Genomic DNA, 19,603 nt, shown 5'->3' on the forward strand with positions numbered 1-19,603 from the left:
AATGGAAGGAAGATTGATCAAGGCCGGCATGCCTCGCTATATGTGTGGTGAAATTGATTTCGCGTGAATACATATCGCCGATGTGGCGTATTAAGCGCTTTTCGGCTCCACTTGTTGAACCGATAACTTCCCGATAGCCAAGAGGTTCCCTTCCTCCGTTGCCGCGGAGATCTTTCGCCATGAAAAGAAATTTCGGCGCCGCGCGCGCGATCCCCTCGTAGATTTTAATTAAACTTGGCACTGTCAGAGTTTATAACTTGTTCGAAAATGCGATTACTTCCGGCAATGCGCTTGCCCGCGTTTCAACTTCTTTCTTACAACACAGTCGGACAATTCTCCGTCCGGTAGTTTGCGCTCTTTTCTAATAAGGATCATCGCGACGGTTTCATTTTCTTTTCTTCGTTCTTTCACATTATTAAGCATATAGAGCTCCTCGAACAAGGAGAAAATTTTGTTTCAACAGACTCGTAATTAATTTCCGGAGTAAATATTGCTTCGCGAGTTTTTTTAGAATATTTTAAGTTGGAGCTGATCAATTATTTGTTTTTTCAAAATAAATTAAGTTTCTTTTTGTATCATCTAGCCTGTAAATATCGTATCAAAATTTTTGTGAAAAATTATTTACAAGATTTATTTTATATACATTATAATAAATATAATAAATTTATAGAATTATAGAATATAATAGTTTATAGAATTTATATTGTAAGAGAATCTAAATTATTTATAATATACAAATTTATAATATACAATGAAACATTGAGAGTAGACTATATATATATTTACCAAACTATATATATATTTACCAAAAATAACTTGCTTTACATAAAATAAATAATAAATTTTCTTTATTATAACGTCGAATTCTCAAAATATAACTCTCAAAGATTTAATATTAAAATATTCTATCTTGTCATCTGTTAGAAATGCTCCAATTCCGATATTTCAGCGCATATCTTATCAATCATTCCTTTAATCTCTCAAAAATTTGAAAAGAAATGTCAGAATGACAATTATGTGAAATTCTATCTGTTATTTGATCTGAAATTCTATCTGTTATTTGATTTGAAATTCTATCTGTTATTCTATTCGCGAAAAATACATTTGTCTGTGTTGTTTTTATCGCGCATTATGCACAATGGTTTGTGAGAATTTTGATTAATTTATTTGATAGTTGATAGCTAAATCAATAGCGATTTCAGTCATTAAAAAAAATCTCAAATAATCGTCTAAATCATACGATGTCATACATCGAAAAATACATTATTTTTATATTGATTTTTTTTTCATTTAAAGATTATACACGTATGCGTATATACGTAGTATTGATCTAAATACGCCCCCTCTCGCGTGTACTTTTCTATTCTCGAATATGATCGCGATACAAAAAAGCTCAAGTATACTTTGAAAATGGTTAGAAAGCTTCTCCGTCGAATTGAATTTCACTTTTCATTGAATTGAATGAGAACCGACAAAGCGACGACGTTCAAATCAACATTAACGAGCACCGAGACATTGCTTACAATTTGAATGCTCTGTGCTCTAAATGAATTTCGCGAATCGGGCGATGTAAGTCCGTGCCTATAGCAAGGATGTTCAGATCTAGTATCCGGCTTTTTCGCTTATTAGATTTAAGCTTTGATGCTTAATGGCACCCGCTGGAAAACCAAGGACTGTAGTTCGGTGATTGTTCCAGGCAACAGCATTTACTTTCTATTATTTCCAATGATCATTTATTCAAGTAAAAGTACATTCATATATTGCAGAAGATAGTTAAAATAATGGGCAATATCAACAATAATCTTGTATAGCAATTTTTTTTCTCGAATTGACATTTTATGATCTTTACTAAGATGCATTTTGAAAGGAATATATATTATTTATCTTATAAATTATCTTAACGCATCAAAAATTTAATAATACATTGTATAGAGAAAAATGTGTGGATTCTGTTGCCTCGATGACAGTATATTTGAAATTCTGAAGACGAAAAGTTTCAAAAGATATTTCAAAACAGGAATGATGGGCATGAACCAATGTAACAGATTGTAAAATTAATAATTATAAGTATATAAGCATAATTGTCTTCAACTTTAACAAACAAACACAATCTTAGAATCTCACAAGTTTATATTTGTGATCTCCCTTCTATAATATTTGTAATATTTATAAACATGTATAAAATATAATTATTAATCAAATATTTCAAATACTTTATTTAATTTTAATTTTGATTAACGCTGATTTCTTTTTGATTTATTACGACATTCAAAGTGTTCCATATTTTTGTCAACATCATTACATTTAACAAAAAACTGTTTCAGACGTCTCTGATTCTGGTTGCGGATTCAATTTGTGAATATTGAACGAAGACGAAAAATTATTATATGAAAAAAAATTGCAGCTGAAACAACTTTTATTCAATCTTGCTAATTTAAAATATGTCGTTCACACATTATATGATGACGACTCTTTCTCGTAGCAGATGACTTTTGTCATTTAATTTCTCTCCAAAATCAACGTAATAGCAAACAATTCTGTGTCCTGTCGTACCTGTCTCTCTCTTTCTCTCCTTCTCCTATTCCCCTCGATACGAAAACATTCAGGTTCACATCGGCTTGTCCACGAATGCACAATTTCTATTTGCACATGTGTCTGTTTATAATGCATAAACGCATTTGAGATTTGAATGTTCGTGCGAGATGAAATATGATGCAAGTTGCATTGGAGAAGGATTGAGATGTTCGGACGTGTTATGCGCCCCTGAGTAATTGCCGAATACGAAGGGCGAAATACGTATTGTTCTTAGCGTGTCACTGAATTCCTGTCTATATGCGAGAGGCATGCCAATGATGCATGAATATATGATAATGGAGAGTACACGAGGTTGCATGAGCATGTTTTTAACAATAAGCATTAATCTAGACAGATGAACGAAATATGTAACTTGATATTAGAATTTAGATCAGAGAAGTCGATAGGTCATTCAGGTTTTAGCAGCGATAAATAAATTTAGCAATCCTTAATTAGAATAACGAAATCTCTTCTCTTCTCGTATAATTATCATATAAGAAGTTATGTGTGTCTTATATATCTACTATGTTAAATATACGGTATTTCTATAATTCGTAAAAAATATAACATATTGTAACACGTAGAATATATCCTGATATTAAACCAACAAATTTATGTACAAAAATCGCCTAAAAAACACCTATGTAATAAAATTCTTTGTAGATATTCTCATCGGACATTTAATGTTAAATGCGACTGTCTGATCTCATTTTCATGTTCTGATTGCGTAACTTTCGAAGCGAATAATCTTAAGTTCCATTCGAGCTCTTACATGGCAGAGGAGACCAGCGTGTGCCATTTTATTCACGTCACCCGGTACGTCCCGTGAGCGTCACGCTAGGACGAGTAATCTCGTCCGAAACGTGCGTGTCACGCGGATCGGTTAATCGTTCGAATTCCGCGCACGCGGCTGCGCGGATGAGTGCGTTTCGCTGTACCGTCGAGCGTGCCGCGATGCCCGGAGTCGCATCGCGTCGCGTCGCACTCCCTGCCATAAATTCTAACATTTAACCCCGCCGTTATCGCGTTCTCGAGCGCTGCGCTCGAATTTTGCGCGATATCCCGAAATAAAATTACGAATAATAAACAATTGCGCTCGTACGTAATCGCGAATATGCGCAAACACTAGGAAGCCGAGTTCCAAAATTTTTTATCGCCATTATATAAATTTAACTCTACACAGTTTCTCCAGCAATTTAATTTTTCCTATAAATATAAGAATTTTATTGCAAAATTTTGCTCTCTTTTCTTTTCGTTATTGAATATTGCATAAAAATATAAATTGTGGAAATAAAGTTTAATCGGAGAGTCGCAGCGTTCGTAACGTCTATTCCCGAATTAACCCTTTCAAGAGAAACAGTGAGTTTGTTATCTATTTAAAAAAATATATCTTTTAAAATGTAATATCTTGGCGACATAAATTTTAAAAAATCACAAAAACTGGAAAAAAGAGAAAGTTTTTTTTATTAAATTATACATCTCAGATTATATAGAAAAATTCTTTTAAATTTCCTTCATCTCAAAAAGGAAAGATAATTTCCTATAAATAAATAATGAAAATAAAAATCATTTTGAAAGGGTTAAAGTCATCGCTTTAGAGCGAGAATAGAAAGGAAAGGAGGATAAAAGGAAGAAATGATTATGCGGAAAAACTACGAAATAGTACACTAGCTTTTAAACGTAAAACTATGATAGCATAGGAAGGGCTGGTATACAAGGCAAAGGGTCGCTCCGACAAAGTTGTCCTACAGTGCATCGCTACAAGAATGGGAGAAAAGCAAAGCGGAACTTTTAATTAGCGAGTTTATCCATTTATTCTACACGCCGCTGAAAAAGGGAACAGCCGTACCTTAGGATCAGCCAGCTGGACAAAAGTCGAGAAAATAAAAACTTAGGAACGAGTCGCACTATATAAGTGGGTATTGGAGAGCGAAAAATAAAACGCGAGGGATGAGAAGGGATAAAGAGAGGGTGAGTTTCGAGAAGAAGGGGTTCTGAAGAGCCGCGGAGGAGATGGCGGGAAATAAACGAGGTGTGGTAGACTGGACCGAGCTCCCGATCCCACAATGCGCCACAATGGAGCGCCGACGATGGTTTTGCATATGAAAGAGGGCCGAGAATGGAGGGAACGTAGCACCAAAGGCAGGGGATAGACAGGGAAGGAATAGGTGTACGTAACGCGATATTATATCGGACTAGGGAGGTTACCCTCTCTCGCTCTCACTCTCTCATCCCCGAATCTCTTTATGTCTATCTATCCGTCTGTTCCGTTACCCACCGCAGGTTCCTTCGCGGTTTCTCCCCCTATATCCTTAAAGGACCACGAAGATCGGCGTAGGAGGTAAAGGCTGTAAAACGAAAGTACCCGGGAGAAAGAAACTGCATTAGGTAAAGAGAGCGTTTTTGCATTAAGATAGAGACTCGTTTCCATATGAGGGCACGATGCGCCCTTTAAGTTCTCTTCATCGTCCCCCCGTCTTTATTTCTCCCTGCTTTAAATCCTCCGGCTTTTTCATTGTACTGCAAATTTGTGATTGATTCCTGATCGGGAAGACTTGGGCGCGATGCTCCATGTCTCGAGGAGAAAAAACGGAGAGGGAAAATGATAGTTTTCGTACAAGATTTTCCTTTTTGCGAGCGCAGCAAAATCGCCCGGCTTTTGAGTTTTGACTTTCGGATGCGCGACTTAAAAGGAGCAACGTATTGTGCCGCGCTTTCGCTTCGTTGTCGCCACTAGTGCTTACGCGACCTTATCCCGTTGCTATGGATACGTTCTCTCGCTTCCAACCGATTTTGATATCGGGTATTTGCCAGGAGTCTCTGTCACAGGATTCTGTGAAATAAGGACTCCGTGAGGAAACTGTTTCCTAATCGATTTTGCTTGGCAATAACTGCCGGATAAATATCTTTTTCCTTCAGCTTCCTATTTCAAATGCTATTGTCACACTAGTATTTTTCGCTTCTTCCTTCCACATGTCGACTATTTTTCATAAATGTGAAACTTCATAGAATATTTAATATTTTCTTCTCTTCTGTTTTTTATTCGCTTCTCTATTATTTTTTAATTTTAAGAGACGATCTTAAATCGTATATCACTTCGCGCATGTTTCTAATGCTTTCTTCTCCCTTTTACTTTCGATCTACGACAATTAATCATCGAATGAATTGACGATAATATGGCATAAATGTTTAAGAGTTGCGAGCATCTATCGCCCGCCGTGACTTTTCCGCACCCTCTTTTTCGAGAGGGTGGTTTGCCACCTCCGGAAGATCGTTGGGCGCACCAAAAGCGAGAATGGGGTCGCACTTATATATTCCGGCATAATATATTATAAGTGGAGGCACTCACAGGGCCGTCACTACCAAACACTCGTACCCTCTCGCATCCCAGACCATCCTTCCTCCCGCAACCGTCCCTCTTCATCTCTCCGCGTCCGCCCTCTATACACTCCGCTCGCGGGTTATCGATAAGAACCGCGGAACTCCTTTGTCGGTTGATAGATAGCCTTTCAGAGCGATGCGAGGTCAGATATTCGACATGGTACGGGTTCAATTTCATGCCAATAATATCTGTGCAGAGGGAGACGAATAGGGCAGAGAACAGGGGAGGGGAGGATGAATATTCGCGATATGCCACGGTGCAGTTTCCTCCACCAAAATAGCTTCGACCAGGATGCAAGGCGGATTTATGACTAATACGTGTTAACCGGTCACAATTGCGTTTTCTCTCTCTTTCTCTCTCCTTCTCTCTCTCTTTTTCCTTTTTCTCCGCCCTTTTTCCTTTCTTCATTGATTCTAATCCGCAAAAAAAATGGGTTTAATTAATGGCGTATATCAGCGGCGAACTGCAATAACCGGTGAGAGTTCAATTTAGCGTTGATGATACGAAGGATCGCGAGCGAAAACGCGGTAACCCACATTCGGAATAGTCACGATAGTTACTTCAGAAGTAATATAACTTGCAGAACATTTACGGGAGCGTGAAGAACCTCTGATAAATTATATCAATACGCGAGAGAGGAGTACGAACGACATATATTTCTTTAGTTGACGGTTATTTCCAGCCTTTTACTATTTTTATACTTTTAATATGAAGCTCGCTCGAGTTTGATGTAAACATAATGTTACATCCTGCGAGAGCTGAACTTTGGTACTAAACCGTTATCTTTCGCGACTATCTATCTTTATTTTTCTGAAAAGTTACGTTCTATGGGTTATCGTGCTCTTGCCCGCAGAATTCTTCATATTTACACAGCGGCGGACCATCGTGGCGCGCAACGGTACAGTTTTCCCGTCGAGGTATGCGACGGAAAAGCCGAAACAGATTTTGCCATAAAGAGAAGATTCTTTCATGGAATATACCGGCTTCTGATACCTGCCTTCGAGATGATGTATACGAATATTTCATTCATTCGCGAATAAAATACACGTCCCGTATTTATATCTCTTATTCTACGTACAGTCTGACAGAGGTACGTTATCTCGAAATCGGGTTCACATTTGATCTTGATTGTGATAGAAAGCGTAAGATTATATTTGCGAATATTTTAAAAATAATCGAAATAAGAGAAAATTAGAAAAGCAGTAAAAAAGTGCTAGAGACTATAACACAATTTTTTAATTATGTCTAGTAAATTAACTCTTTCAGTATTTATGTCTAGCGTAATTAAAGTCAATCAAATGTCATTTACATTTATATATAAATTTTTTTATCGGATTTTTTCATCTTAATTAAATAAAAAAAAAAGGATTGTAAGAATTGTATGTCAAATTTAATATCGAAAGAGTTGATTAAAATATAAAATAGCGAAAATTATAAAAATCTAGCTCGAGATAGGCGAAATATTTCACAAGAAGCTGGATAGATTCGCGACGACACATTCATGAGAAAGGAATCGTTAATTAATGAGTTACGCATAGCGATGAGATTAGGCAGGCTTTGACAAGTACCGAATCAGCATGAAAAAATTCCGCTCTCTCTAAAAAATGGGTTTGTGAGGCCAGGTGGCATGGATCAAAGCGGACACCAAGGCGATCTTAGCGATTCATGAGCACGTGATCACAAACAACGCCCGTCTGTCGGTGACTCACAGCGATTACAACACGTGGACGTTAAACATTCGCGCAGCACGTCGAGAAGATCGCGGGATTTATATGTGCCAGGTCAACACGGATCCCATGAAGAGCCAGGTACGTAATATCCGCCCCGCATAAAAGATTAATCGTTGCAAAGTTTGTTTTGTAAAAAAGAATTGAACTTCATTTATCTTTTTAAGACTACATATTGCAAGTACAAAAAAATAGATATTAATAATTCATAATTATTACGAAATGATCGAGTAAACTAGAGAAAATATATTAAAGAATTTCTATAAATTTCGTAGAAATTACCTCGATTTTATTAATTTTTAATTACGATTCCAGACTCGAAATTCCCTATTTTAATTCGATTCGTGCTTTCTTTGCATATTTCGTGATACCTTTTTTTCTATATACACATGCACACGTGAATGCGTTGCAATTTATTATCTTCACGCATTTGCAGAGCGCGTTTTTGGAGGTGGTAATACCACCAGACATAATCTCGGAAGAGACTTCGAATGACATGATGGTACCCGAGGGAGGTTCCGCCAAGCTGGTGTGCAAAGCGCGTGGTTATCCCAAACCTGATATCGTGTGGAAACGAGAAGACGGCACCGAAATCATTTCGCGGGCTGGCCTTTCTGGCGGCAAGACAAAAAGTAAGAGACTCCAAGTTTTATTTCGCGCCAGTTGATTTCTTTCTTCTCTCTTGAGAACGATACGCGATATTCTCCGAACAGATTTTTTTTACTGAAAGCGCAATTGTCAGCACAATTAAAATTGATCTCGCCGAAATAGCCTGTATCCTCTACGAAATTTAATCGGCCACTTCTTTTTGAATTTTGTTACGAAATTTTATTTAAGAAACGACTTTCCATCTTTGATATACATATCATTTTTAATGCAAAATTCAAAGAAAATATCAAAATATATACTTAGATAATATATTTCCATTTTCTTTTGAAAGTTAGTTTCGATAATATCATATCTAGTAAGAACTTGCAATCGAAAATTGTCACTTCTGTAATAAACTACTTTAGAAATAGGTTTAACTTAATAACGGCAAATTTCCACGTGGACATTTCTGCGTCTGTGTGTATGAGTTTAAACTGTTAAGCCGATCAGGTATTAACGTTGCACACTTTGATTATATGTAACGAGCTAACTTCTAAGGCCGTTCCTTGCGCTTGCATATTGCAGTACCTACTGCAGGAGGCGAAACGCTGACTTTGTCGAAAGTAACGAGGGGCGAGATGGGCGCCTACCTGTGCATCGCCAGCAACGGAGTACCCCCGTCAGTCAGCAAACGAATGATGCTGCACGTGCATTGTAAGTAATATACCTCTTACTACTTCATCGAACACACGCGAATTCGCTTCATGTCGCAAGAAAATTTTTTCATATCGCAAATTCGATAATCTTTTGTTAATTTTGCAATAAAATACGGATATCGCTGAAACGAGATTTGCTAAAACTTTCAAACGTTACAATCGTTGCTAAGTGAAAAATAACAGTGGGACGATCGCGCAATTTCTAGCGATAACTCAGCACAAAGGATGTACATTAAAATTTATAAAGTAAACATTGCAGACTTTGTAATAAATTACAAAACAAACTGCATAAAAATCTCGCGCGAGTTTTTACAGATTAAAATTTATAAATCTGCAGCTGTGTGTTCATAATAAAATCATATACATGTTTCATGAAATGCCAATAGCATAAATTATCAGTTAATCATTAATTAAAATGCTTACTTATTTATAATTGGTTTATTTCTTACAGAATATTCATCCAAAAAATGCAATAAATATATATAGCTATTAAATATATAAAATATCTGATAAATCAAACCGGTTACTGCAACGTTTTAAATAACATTTTAACAAATTTGTATTTATTAATTATATTTTATGATTACTAATTTATTTCGAAATTAATAACATAATAAATATTTTGTATACATTTTAAATCTCTATAATAATCAAGTATTTAACAAAATATAAACGTGCGTTAAATAAATAAATAAATACGAATCATTTACAAAAGCAATCTCTTAAAACTTGCTACCACTAAAAGCTTTCGTTAATGCTAGTGACTAATCACTAGTGTCAATCCTGCGAGAAACGGTCGTAAGATAAAAATAGAACGAGCGTGTTCGCGAATAGTAGTCGAGATTTTTTTTACTAGCTGTATAACGTCACAATTTCTCGAGCTCCAGAATATTTCCTCGAGCAATCGCCCAAGAGGTGTAAACTCCGCGAACTGCCGGCAGTAGCCTTATCCGCGCGAGACATACTTCTCGGTATAAAACGAGGGACGTCTTGCAGAGGGGAATATAAGGCGTCGCGACAACGATGAAGAAAAGCGTCGGTTGTAGCCGACGAGATAGCCATCGTCACCTTCTCTTGCATAATTTCACTGTACCAAAGGCAGGAGGGTCTTTCTTTAAAAAGGGAGATGGGGAATGACGAGGACTATAGCTAAGAATGGGAAAGAGAGGAAAGAGCCAAAAGGGAGGAAAAGACCAAAGGTAAAATACTGCTTAAATAACAGCGCGTGACAGCGACAAGAGTGAAGGGAAGACTTTACAGAATGATGGAGAGTGTCGGGAAGGGGCGCGAGATAATAAAATTACACTTGCGACGATGGTACAACACATTCGCATTTATACCGCCGCCGTAAAAGAGAGACGGTTAGCGAGAAGACGATATATACGCAATAAGGTTACATTCAGATTGCGCGAAGAGGGTAAATGAAGACACTCGCTGTATTAAAGGAATGTTACAAATTCAATTTCTCGAGAATCATTATGAGACAAATTTAGTTATCTATATTCTTCATAATATATAAAAATGTTGCTGTTTTAAGAGATAAAGAAAACCACACAAGTATAATAAAATAAAATAAAATAAGAATAAATAAATATACATTTCCCTTGCAGTTTGTAATAAAACCAAATTCAAATTCTGCAACGTATTAATGAAAATTTTATCGCGATAATGGAGATACGATAACAAGAGGCATTTATTTAATTATTTTATTATTATTTATTATTTATGTGAAATCAAAACAACTATTGTAAATTCATCGGTTCCAATTTGCTGTGATTATTGATTGTAGCAATCAATAATCAAGTAGATTTAAATATTTTACGCGAACGAGAAAAATTGGATTCAAAATAAATTCTCATACATCAAGAAACTTTAAACTCGTTAAAAGGGTGTAAAAGAGAGGCGAGCACGGCAAGAAGTAGCTTCATTGCTGGGGAAGCGTGGTGTGACGATAGCGAGTTAAGTCGCACGGTTACGACCAACCCGACCATATCTTAAATCCTAGCGAGGGGAGGTAATTTTCCTCGTCGGAAATTGGATGTACCTATGTACGTAGCTATGGACGTACATGTACGCTCGTTGTGCGCCATCTCGCACCTGCCCTCAGGCATTCCGCGATAAGATCGCGCGCGGAATAATCGAGTTTCATTGAAATACGTCGTAGATGAAGCCGCGTCCGCGAGCTATTGCCGCGAAATTCGCACGACCAGCATGGCCCATAGGTATTGTGGGTAACGCGAGGGGGTGGCAGTTCATTCGTGGAATATGGAACTGCTCGTGGCAGACGGCCGATTGCTTCAAACGATCGCGTGATACGAACGCCAAAGCGCCCGAGTTCCTTTGGAAGTCGGAAGAATGTTTGAAATCATCGGCGAATGCCATTCGCGATTACACGAACGCTACTTTGTCATCGACAGATATTTCCAATATTTAGTAATTTTGGTGTCGCTGATATATTGTTTTATTTATTTCATTTACCTTGACGCTTGCAATAAAATTTGGTGCTATTAATTATAAAACTCTATCGTAAATCTTATATTTTATAGAAATATAATTGGGTGACTTTGCTTATGAAATGTAAATCTCTCTTTCTTATCGCAATCACTATCAAAATGTATTGATATGAATATTGATGATAAATTAACAGCTCCAAACTCTTTCTCCCGCAAACAAAATTGTACTCGGAGCTCACTCGTCATCGGCATCCACGGGACAGAATGAAAGTTCCTTCCTAGTTAAGGACTCGGGAAAGACAGACCGAGCCCTGATCTAATCATTGCAAGATGTGACAAGCTGAACTTTACTCGGAAACTTTAAACACCTCGCCGTCCGTTCCAGTTTTAACTTAGTCCCAACATTTTAACTTCTCCGTTACATCTCCCGCGACTCTCTCTCTCTCTGTTCTCCGTTTGCAACTTTTCCACGGAACTCGGACGCGTAATTACGCGTTAGATAAATATCGTTGTACACGGCAGGACGGGACCACTGAGAAAAGCAACGCAACACAATGCCGGAAATGCCGTAACGCTCGCGGAGTCTCGATACGGTGGTCTTAACACCGGTTCTTAACAAAGAACCATTACACCGGAGTAGTGCGCGAACGCCATAGAAAAGGATCGAGCTTTATCTTATCACCGCAGAAATACCGAGTCCTTTGCGCGTCCGCAAAGACGAGAGGAAATCTTGCTTCTCTCGCGGATCGCGCGAATTTCCCATCCACCCGAAGCCGTATACGGGCTAAGTCGCCGCTCTGGTTGACCTGAAAATACAATAACAAGCCTCTCTAACGTTTGTAAGTTGACTTTATGTCGCGCTATTGGTTCCTTTTAAGTAGACTTGATATTGCCACGGTTACTATCTCGGGATTACACACGCGCCAGCGTCTATTTTTGTCATAATGACAAAAATATCGTTTAACATGGATTGCGAAAAATAAAACTTGGATAATTATATCACTCTTATTACGAGTAACACTACTCATCTGTCTCATCGGTTCTTTATAATTAATCGTTTGCTTAATAAGTAGTGGCTTTTTATATACTAATATAAACTCCTGTAATTTCGCTACTCGTCAAAATACTGGGTTGGAGAAAATACGATGTAGCGCATAATAAATTAAAAGCTACTAATTAAACAATTCAACTTCTCTTTGTCATCAAATATCCAATTTTTCTCTCTTAAAAAGTGACACAGATTTTATCTTAGTTTGACAGCAAAGATTTATCGCGAATGAATATTACTTTTTACGCATCATTCAACTCAATTGCGAATCGATCTGGGAACTATCTATCTAAAGGGGATTTTGCGTGATATCGAGAATCGCACGTAATGCATTAAATTATTACGCTGCATTAAATTGTTACACCGCATTAGATTGGAGTATGAACGCGACGAATGCAATTTCACGCCACAGACCGCATTATAAGCGCTTTGAGGGCGGCTCGCTTCGCTTAATTAGCGGAGGCGCCGAAAGAAATTAGCCTACACCATACTTATTTGCAGGCTCAATTGTGCTTCGCGGTCGACCCCCTGGTAGGGTCCTTTGCTTCGAATCGATCGGTCGTCTATTTTGCGGCACAGATATCAGATATCGCTGCGACTTATTTGATTGATTTGATTCGAGCAGTTTATTTTAGCACAGCTATATTTATGAACGATACCGCATCGTGAACTTGCACATTACTGCATATTATGTACGTAAGCAGGATACTCTCAAAAACATTCTTCGCTAAATATATTCTTCTAGTTCGTGCTGATGTATAAATCTATATTACATAAATCTTCGAAACGCTTAAAAGTATGGATATAAATAATAAAAGAAACGATCAAATTGATTTTTCTTTAATAGAAATTTAATTTAACGTTAAAATTAATATTGAAAGGGGGGATATTCATTTATATCCATATTTCATTAAAAAGAAAGGAATCCAAGGAGTCTATGAAAAATGATTCTGAGACATTTAATTATTCTTTACATATATTCAATTTCATTATTCTATACATATAGCCATTTAAAAAAAATTTAATTTAATAAGCAGGAGCTATATTTATCACAGAAAAATCGATTCGATGTACGAGGACTTGGATTTTTATTCTTATAGATTTTACGACAGGCGATGATGTTCAATAAACGGTCGGTGCACAGGGAGAATTTGCATCCCGTGCAACTGCTTGATGGCGAAATGTCCGACGCCGAAATGCGTATTTGTGTTTCGCCGAGTTTCGCGTCCGCGGGTTCATTCACAATTAAGAGTAATGCAGAGCGATCTCGCTGTTTGTTATCCGAGCAAACGCGTCGCCTATCGTCACGTACCAGGCTAAACGTTACGCGAAGAATTCCCAGCGCGAATATTCATCACATACGCCGCGTGGCGCGAAATCGGTGCCGCTGCGAACGGATCGAAAGTTTGCACGTAAATCTGCCGGAAAATCACGCGACAGATTTGGGAAACACGTCCGGCAAATCGAAACAATTAAAACACACTCTCTCTCTTTCCCCAGTCGCGGCCAGAAGGGATTCATAAATCAATTCTTGCGATATAACGCGCTTGTGCTCAGAGGCGAAAACGTGATTCAATTCGGCGCATAATTGTTCGCCGAGATAGTCCACGCGTTGGGATTAACGCGCGCCAAAGTGGCCCCGTTGCTGTGTTTCGCGTTTTGATCATTCATCCCGCACTTTCTCTCCGCTCATCCGCGTTTTATAACCGTAATTGCTAATTATTCGTAATCGCCTCGCGATCGTTAATATCGCAATCGTATCTCTAGCGAAACCGCTTAACGCGCGGAAACAACTTTTCTGTGAAAACCGCAACGTGAAATTACCAGATTCTCATAATAGGATATCGATATGAGACCTGACTTATGGCTATCCTGTCGTCCGACGCCCTTGTATATTCCTTTTTCTCGTATAAGAGTGTCGTCTCGGTACTGAGCTGGAATCTTTGGTGTGCACAAGCGCGGCGCGAATGCATATATTTCCCAAGCGGCGCTCCAGATAAAGAGTCGACCAAGAAGAGTCAACGAAGAAACGGCCAGTTTATCTGGCGCCATCATCTTAATTTTCTGTTACCACGTACGTAATATCGCCACCCGCCTGTTAATATTGCCGATTTAATCTTTATTAAAAGTACGGCCTAATCTTACGAAACGTTATCTTTTAATATAGAATCGTTAGACAAATCTTAGAACTTACTATGAATATAAAATAATCCATATTCTGAATTTTTATGCAAATGAATATTGTCTTTTTATCGTCATCCCTGTTTTTCAAGATATCGTACGAGAGAAAAAATTGTGACGATATCTGGATATGTCTCTCAGATAACATAAGACTGAAAGATAAAAAGCGAAAAGACGTCTTATCATCCTTAGACATCTTTAAGACGTCTTTTGACCTTTTTCTTCTAAGAGCTATCGTCTCTTAAATCGGTTCTTCTTTTATAAAAAATATATATATCTATATATGCGAAGTTTTACGTCAAATATTTTTGCATAAATTTTACTATAGAACAATTTAAATTCACTATTGATTCAAGATTATGTAAGACGAATAAAAACATAACAATACATTATTTTTTCTGGTACATCATTATTTTAAAAATTAATTTTTTTTATCTTGTTAATATAATAAGATATATCAATTTCATTATCAACAACTGTTATGATCAAACAATACCGTAGAATATGATACATTCATAATATGTAGAGAAATTTCTCTTACGTTTGAAGTATGTCAGAAATAAGAGAGAGTTCAATGGGATACAGATTTTCATGGGAACAAAATTTAACATCGCGGTGGGGCTAAGTAGCCGCTGTAAAACCTACTGTAAGCGCTTTGTGACGACACAACATTGGCCGAGCTTCGGTCGGAAGAAGAAGTGCTCAGCGCGGTCGCCTGTTAAAACGTAAGCAGCTCACAGAAAGCTGCTTACGATATTCGAAACGAAAGGTAGCGAGACGTTATCAAGAGACAGAGAGAAATAGAAGGAGAAAGAGAGATAAAGAGGAGGGAGAGGTAAAGAGTGTGCCCCTTTCTGCTCGCTTACTAAATGACAATCTGTCAGCGTGTTTCATTAGCGTAAAGTACACGCAGCTCGCTAATGACGCATTCGCACAAAGAGACCACAATGTAACAGCGAGGTAAGGCGATTGAATTGCGCAAGTAGCGCGATATATCCATTGTTCCCATATCCCGAAATCTCTGCTTTGAAAGGAACCGGAAAAATATCCTTTGTGGCGCGTTACGAGCGAGACGTTCAATTAGAGAAATTAGTTTCCAGAGAAACCACACGTACGCGCGCTCAGACAGCACGGATGTGTCGGCAATATTGTTGTTGTCTGAGCCTGATCGGGTATATTGCGACTGATCGAGTTGTTATGGATTGCAGTTCACCCGATGGTCCAGGTACCGAACCAGCTGGTCGGGGCTCCGATCGGAACTAACGTCACGTTGGTCTGTCACGTGGAAGCGTCACCTAAGGCCATTAATTACTGGACTCGAGAATCAGGTAATAGGACAGTGCAATCAGTACAGTTCTTGTCGTTTGATTTACTTGGAAAGTCAAGATCTTATCGTTCAGTTCAATCAGTTGATACGGAGTTATTTTAAGTAACATTATATAATACTTTTTTTCATACAATTTTAAATAAAAAATTTTTTGGCATCAATAAAAATATGTGCAAAAACGTGAAATTTTAACTTTGTTTTTTACACATATTTATCCTATTTTTGATCATACAATTTAATTTCTCAAACGTCGTTTTGCAGACGAAATGATAATCAGCAACAGTAAGTACGCGATGTCCGAGATAAAAACATCGGTATACAGCGTGCAAATGCGACTAGTGATCATGAATCTGCAGAAGCACGATCTGGGTGGCTACAAATGCATCTCGAAAAACTCCATCGGTGATGCCGAGGGAAACATCCGACTTTATGGTAAGTTTCGACGGTTAACACAAGATCTATAAGAACAAAAAAATCTCCCTGCGAGTTAGAATTTACAAAGACTCTCGAAAAATTTCACTCAGATGCAAATCATTACATTTACAATATTAATAATTAGTGTAAAAAGTATATAAACTTAGATTTTAGAAGAGTAGGCAAACGGAAGATATAAATTTATTATTGAGTAATTGTAACTTATTTGAGTATTAAAAAATTAACGCAAAGATATTGAAAATAAACCGCAAATGATAAATGTTTAATTAAATAAAAATTAATTTAAGTTAAATTAAGTTAAATAAAAATTAATTTTTTACAAAGAATATGTACGACTTAAAGTTTTCCAAAAAGTGAAAGTAAATACTTTTCTGTGAAAGATCTGAAATAGCCCAGGATACTACGTATCTTAGCGCGGTCACAGCTGCACGTATCTCGGCGGCGAAAAAGTATGGCGTATCACTGCGACATCGTCGTTTCCATTACACGCGCGATTTAATACGTCGCAATCTCGCAGGAACGATCGACGGCAACGATCTTCTCGCGCATTACGCAACACGATGGTATTTTTCTCGCCGTTCCGTAACGATATGTCGCCGCAAAAATGGCGAACGGTTAAATTTACGTGTAGAATTAGGTGTTTGCTTGTTTCTGTATCGTTTGCTTCTATCGCATAAAGAAATATTGAATTTGCGCGAATGCAATAACAGCGTAAATCCCTTATAAAAATCGAAACATTTTTATTGATTTTCTTTTTCGTTATTTCTTTGCCATGAACATATGATTTAGTGTGATTTATGTGGCAAAGAGATGAAGGAAAAATAATTTAACAAAAAGCCCGCCGAGTGAATCTGAGCAGAAATATTTCACGCTTATGTAATTTTTTTTAACGCCAACTCGTCGTTTTGGTAATCTCAGGAATTTATCTCGAAGAAACCGCACGCGACCGTCATTACAAGATATCGGTATTTGCAGAATTAAGTTCCTCCTCGAGTTTTATTATTTAAGATATCGGAGAGAGACCAGCGCCGGGAGACAGGAATTTCTGCAGTTTCTTAGCCACGTTTCCCCGTCGTAACCGTAAGTTATTTCGCGATGCAGATAATATTGTACTCTCTGTATAATATTTATGGAATTTTCGCTTCCATTGTGTGACCGCGAAATACCATCGTCGACCGCTGGCGTATATCCATGAAATACCTAAGTCAGTAATCTTGAAAGTACTTTACAATATTATCGGTTAAGCGTGATTGCAAATCTACTCTCTTCTTCCCGAAGTCTACTTGCTCTTAACATTTTTTTCGCCGTTATATAATATTAACTTTAATATTAACATTCCACAAAAATCAAACAATTGAAATCGTAAGATGTCATAAAATTTCTTTACAGATAATATCAATAAATTAATAATTAATTAATTAATTGATTGATTATTATTAAAAATTTACATAAGAAGAATATCTTGAAAAAATTGTAATCGCGAGATCTTCAAATTTTACTAAAAATTTTTACCAATATTACTTTTATTCTTTTCTAGGACTTATAAAATTTATATCGCATCTTGTTATATAAGCTAATAGCGAACAAAAAAGATATACATTAGAGCGGTTGAAACTCGAATATCTCGTGTGATGTTGCGAGCGTAATAAGTCGTCATGAGTAGTGCCTCATAATTCTTCACGTTGATTGAACGTTACGATCCATTTACGACGTGTATGCTGACACCTCTTTACAACCGAAAAACGAACGAAAAAAAGACACATTTTTCGCGGACGACGCGATTCTCTTGCCGGTATGTCATCAACCGTAAGTGCGCTCATAACTTCCCGCTACTCTCGCGATGTGCATCCTTATTTTTTTTCACGGTTTATTTATCGGATTCCATCACATAATTTTCCGCTTTATAGCGCGAGAAAAAAACTCGGCGAAGCTGCGACCGACCTACGAGGTTGCACTTAGTATAACATAACGATCAAATGTAATCAATTCTTTCATTTATGCGTTAGAATGTTCTGTGATTTTTTATCCTTGGCGAGTGATTAACTGAGTTATGGAAAATGTAATGATCAAATTGCAAAAACTTGAAGCAAACGCGATTTCTAGGACAAAAACACACATTAAAATTCGTTCTAAATTAAGCACTATGCGTTTTTAGTAATCTCTAAAATTATTTATCACATGATCCTCAAAATGAAAATTTCATTTTTGAAAGAGTGACGGTTTGATGTTGTTGCAAAATTAAACGAAATTAATATTTTATCTTTACGATTTTATTGTTTAACGATATATGCCAGATTTGATCACCATTGATATACGTCGCGGATTATAGATAATATATGATACAGAAAATCGGTAAAATGATGTACTTAATAAATGTGACAGATACGATTCATTACACTCGATCTCGCGCTTTTAAATAAATGATGAAATAGATATTGATCGAATGACCGTAATATTGCAATATAGTATGGTACATACTCACGGAATTATTCTCTGTTTTTGGCATTAATGTTGATTATTCACAAAGGACGCGTATGCATGTGCTTTACTACTTTACAGTCTCATTCAATAAAAAATTTAATGCGTACATGTAATTTTCATGGCCTAATATTTTCAAAAACATACGCGATACATTATGTATTCCTAAAAATTGTAAAATAAATAATATTTCAGCATTTTTTAACGATTTCATTAGCATCTTTGCAGAGCGCAACTTTTATATATGATAATCTGTCTAAAAGTTATTTTATCACTACGAAAGAACCGAGTTATTGCGTTATCGTCGCATTACATGTCATGAGCTTTGCGTGTTATTGCAGCGAAAACTCTACGTCGCACGATCAGGGCAAAATTCCTGGCGAGTTATCGACGAGAAGCAAGCATAAAATTACGGATTCACACGCGGCTGCACAATCTCAATCTGCATCCTCGCATCCTGTGCGTCAAAATACCTCAACACGTATCATTAATGCATCAAAGAGCCTCAAGGAGGGAAAATAAATTGCTATCGAAGAAATAATGACGCAAAACTTCCGTCGCGCGATACTTTTTACGTAAGAAAAGTCTCATCTTCGGTTTACCTTTATCACTTAATCGCAGCACGGATAAAACGACGTAACAAGTGGGACAAAGCCAGGTCCGATATTCGCGAGTTAACCACCCCCGCGGCTTG

General features: G+C 37.2%; 1 protein-coding gene and 1 long non-coding RNA gene across 11 annotated transcripts in view; one reads left to right on the plus strand and one right to left on the minus strand.

Moving 5' to 3' along the window:
* Positions 1-19,603, plus strand: part of LOC145969368 (lachesin) — a 157,972-nt gene that overhangs the window by 105,330 nt on the left and 33,039 nt on the right. For all 6 annotated transcript variants that reach the window (XR_014438065.1, XR_014438064.1, XR_014438063.1 and 3 more), the window contains exons 4-8: positions 7,579-7,764; positions 8,120-8,315; positions 8,857-8,985; positions 15,878-15,997; positions 16,258-16,428. Coding sequence is in view for 3 of the 6 variants with exons in the window: in XM_083095442.1 (XP_082951568.1) it covers positions 7,579-7,764; positions 8,120-8,315; positions 8,857-8,985; positions 15,878-15,997; positions 16,258-16,428 (802 nt within the window). In the remaining 3 variants the exon portion in view is untranslated. The remainder of the gene's footprint in view (positions 1-7,578; positions 7,765-8,119; positions 8,316-8,856; positions 8,986-15,877; positions 15,998-16,257; positions 16,429-19,603) is intronic.
* The window catches only part of LOC145969370 (uncharacterized), a 159,072-nt gene that overhangs the window by 88,488 nt on the left and 50,981 nt on the right, over positions 1-19,603 (minus strand). The window lies entirely within an intron of this gene.

Source organism: Camponotus vicinus, unplaced genomic scaffold (assembly GCF_025532165.1).
Source record: "Camponotus vicinus isolate PSW18456_S1 unplaced genomic scaffold, iyCamVici1.0 SCAF_3, whole genome shotgun sequence".
NCBI lineage: Eukaryota > Metazoa > Arthropoda > Insecta > Hymenoptera > Formicidae > Camponotus > Camponotus vicinus.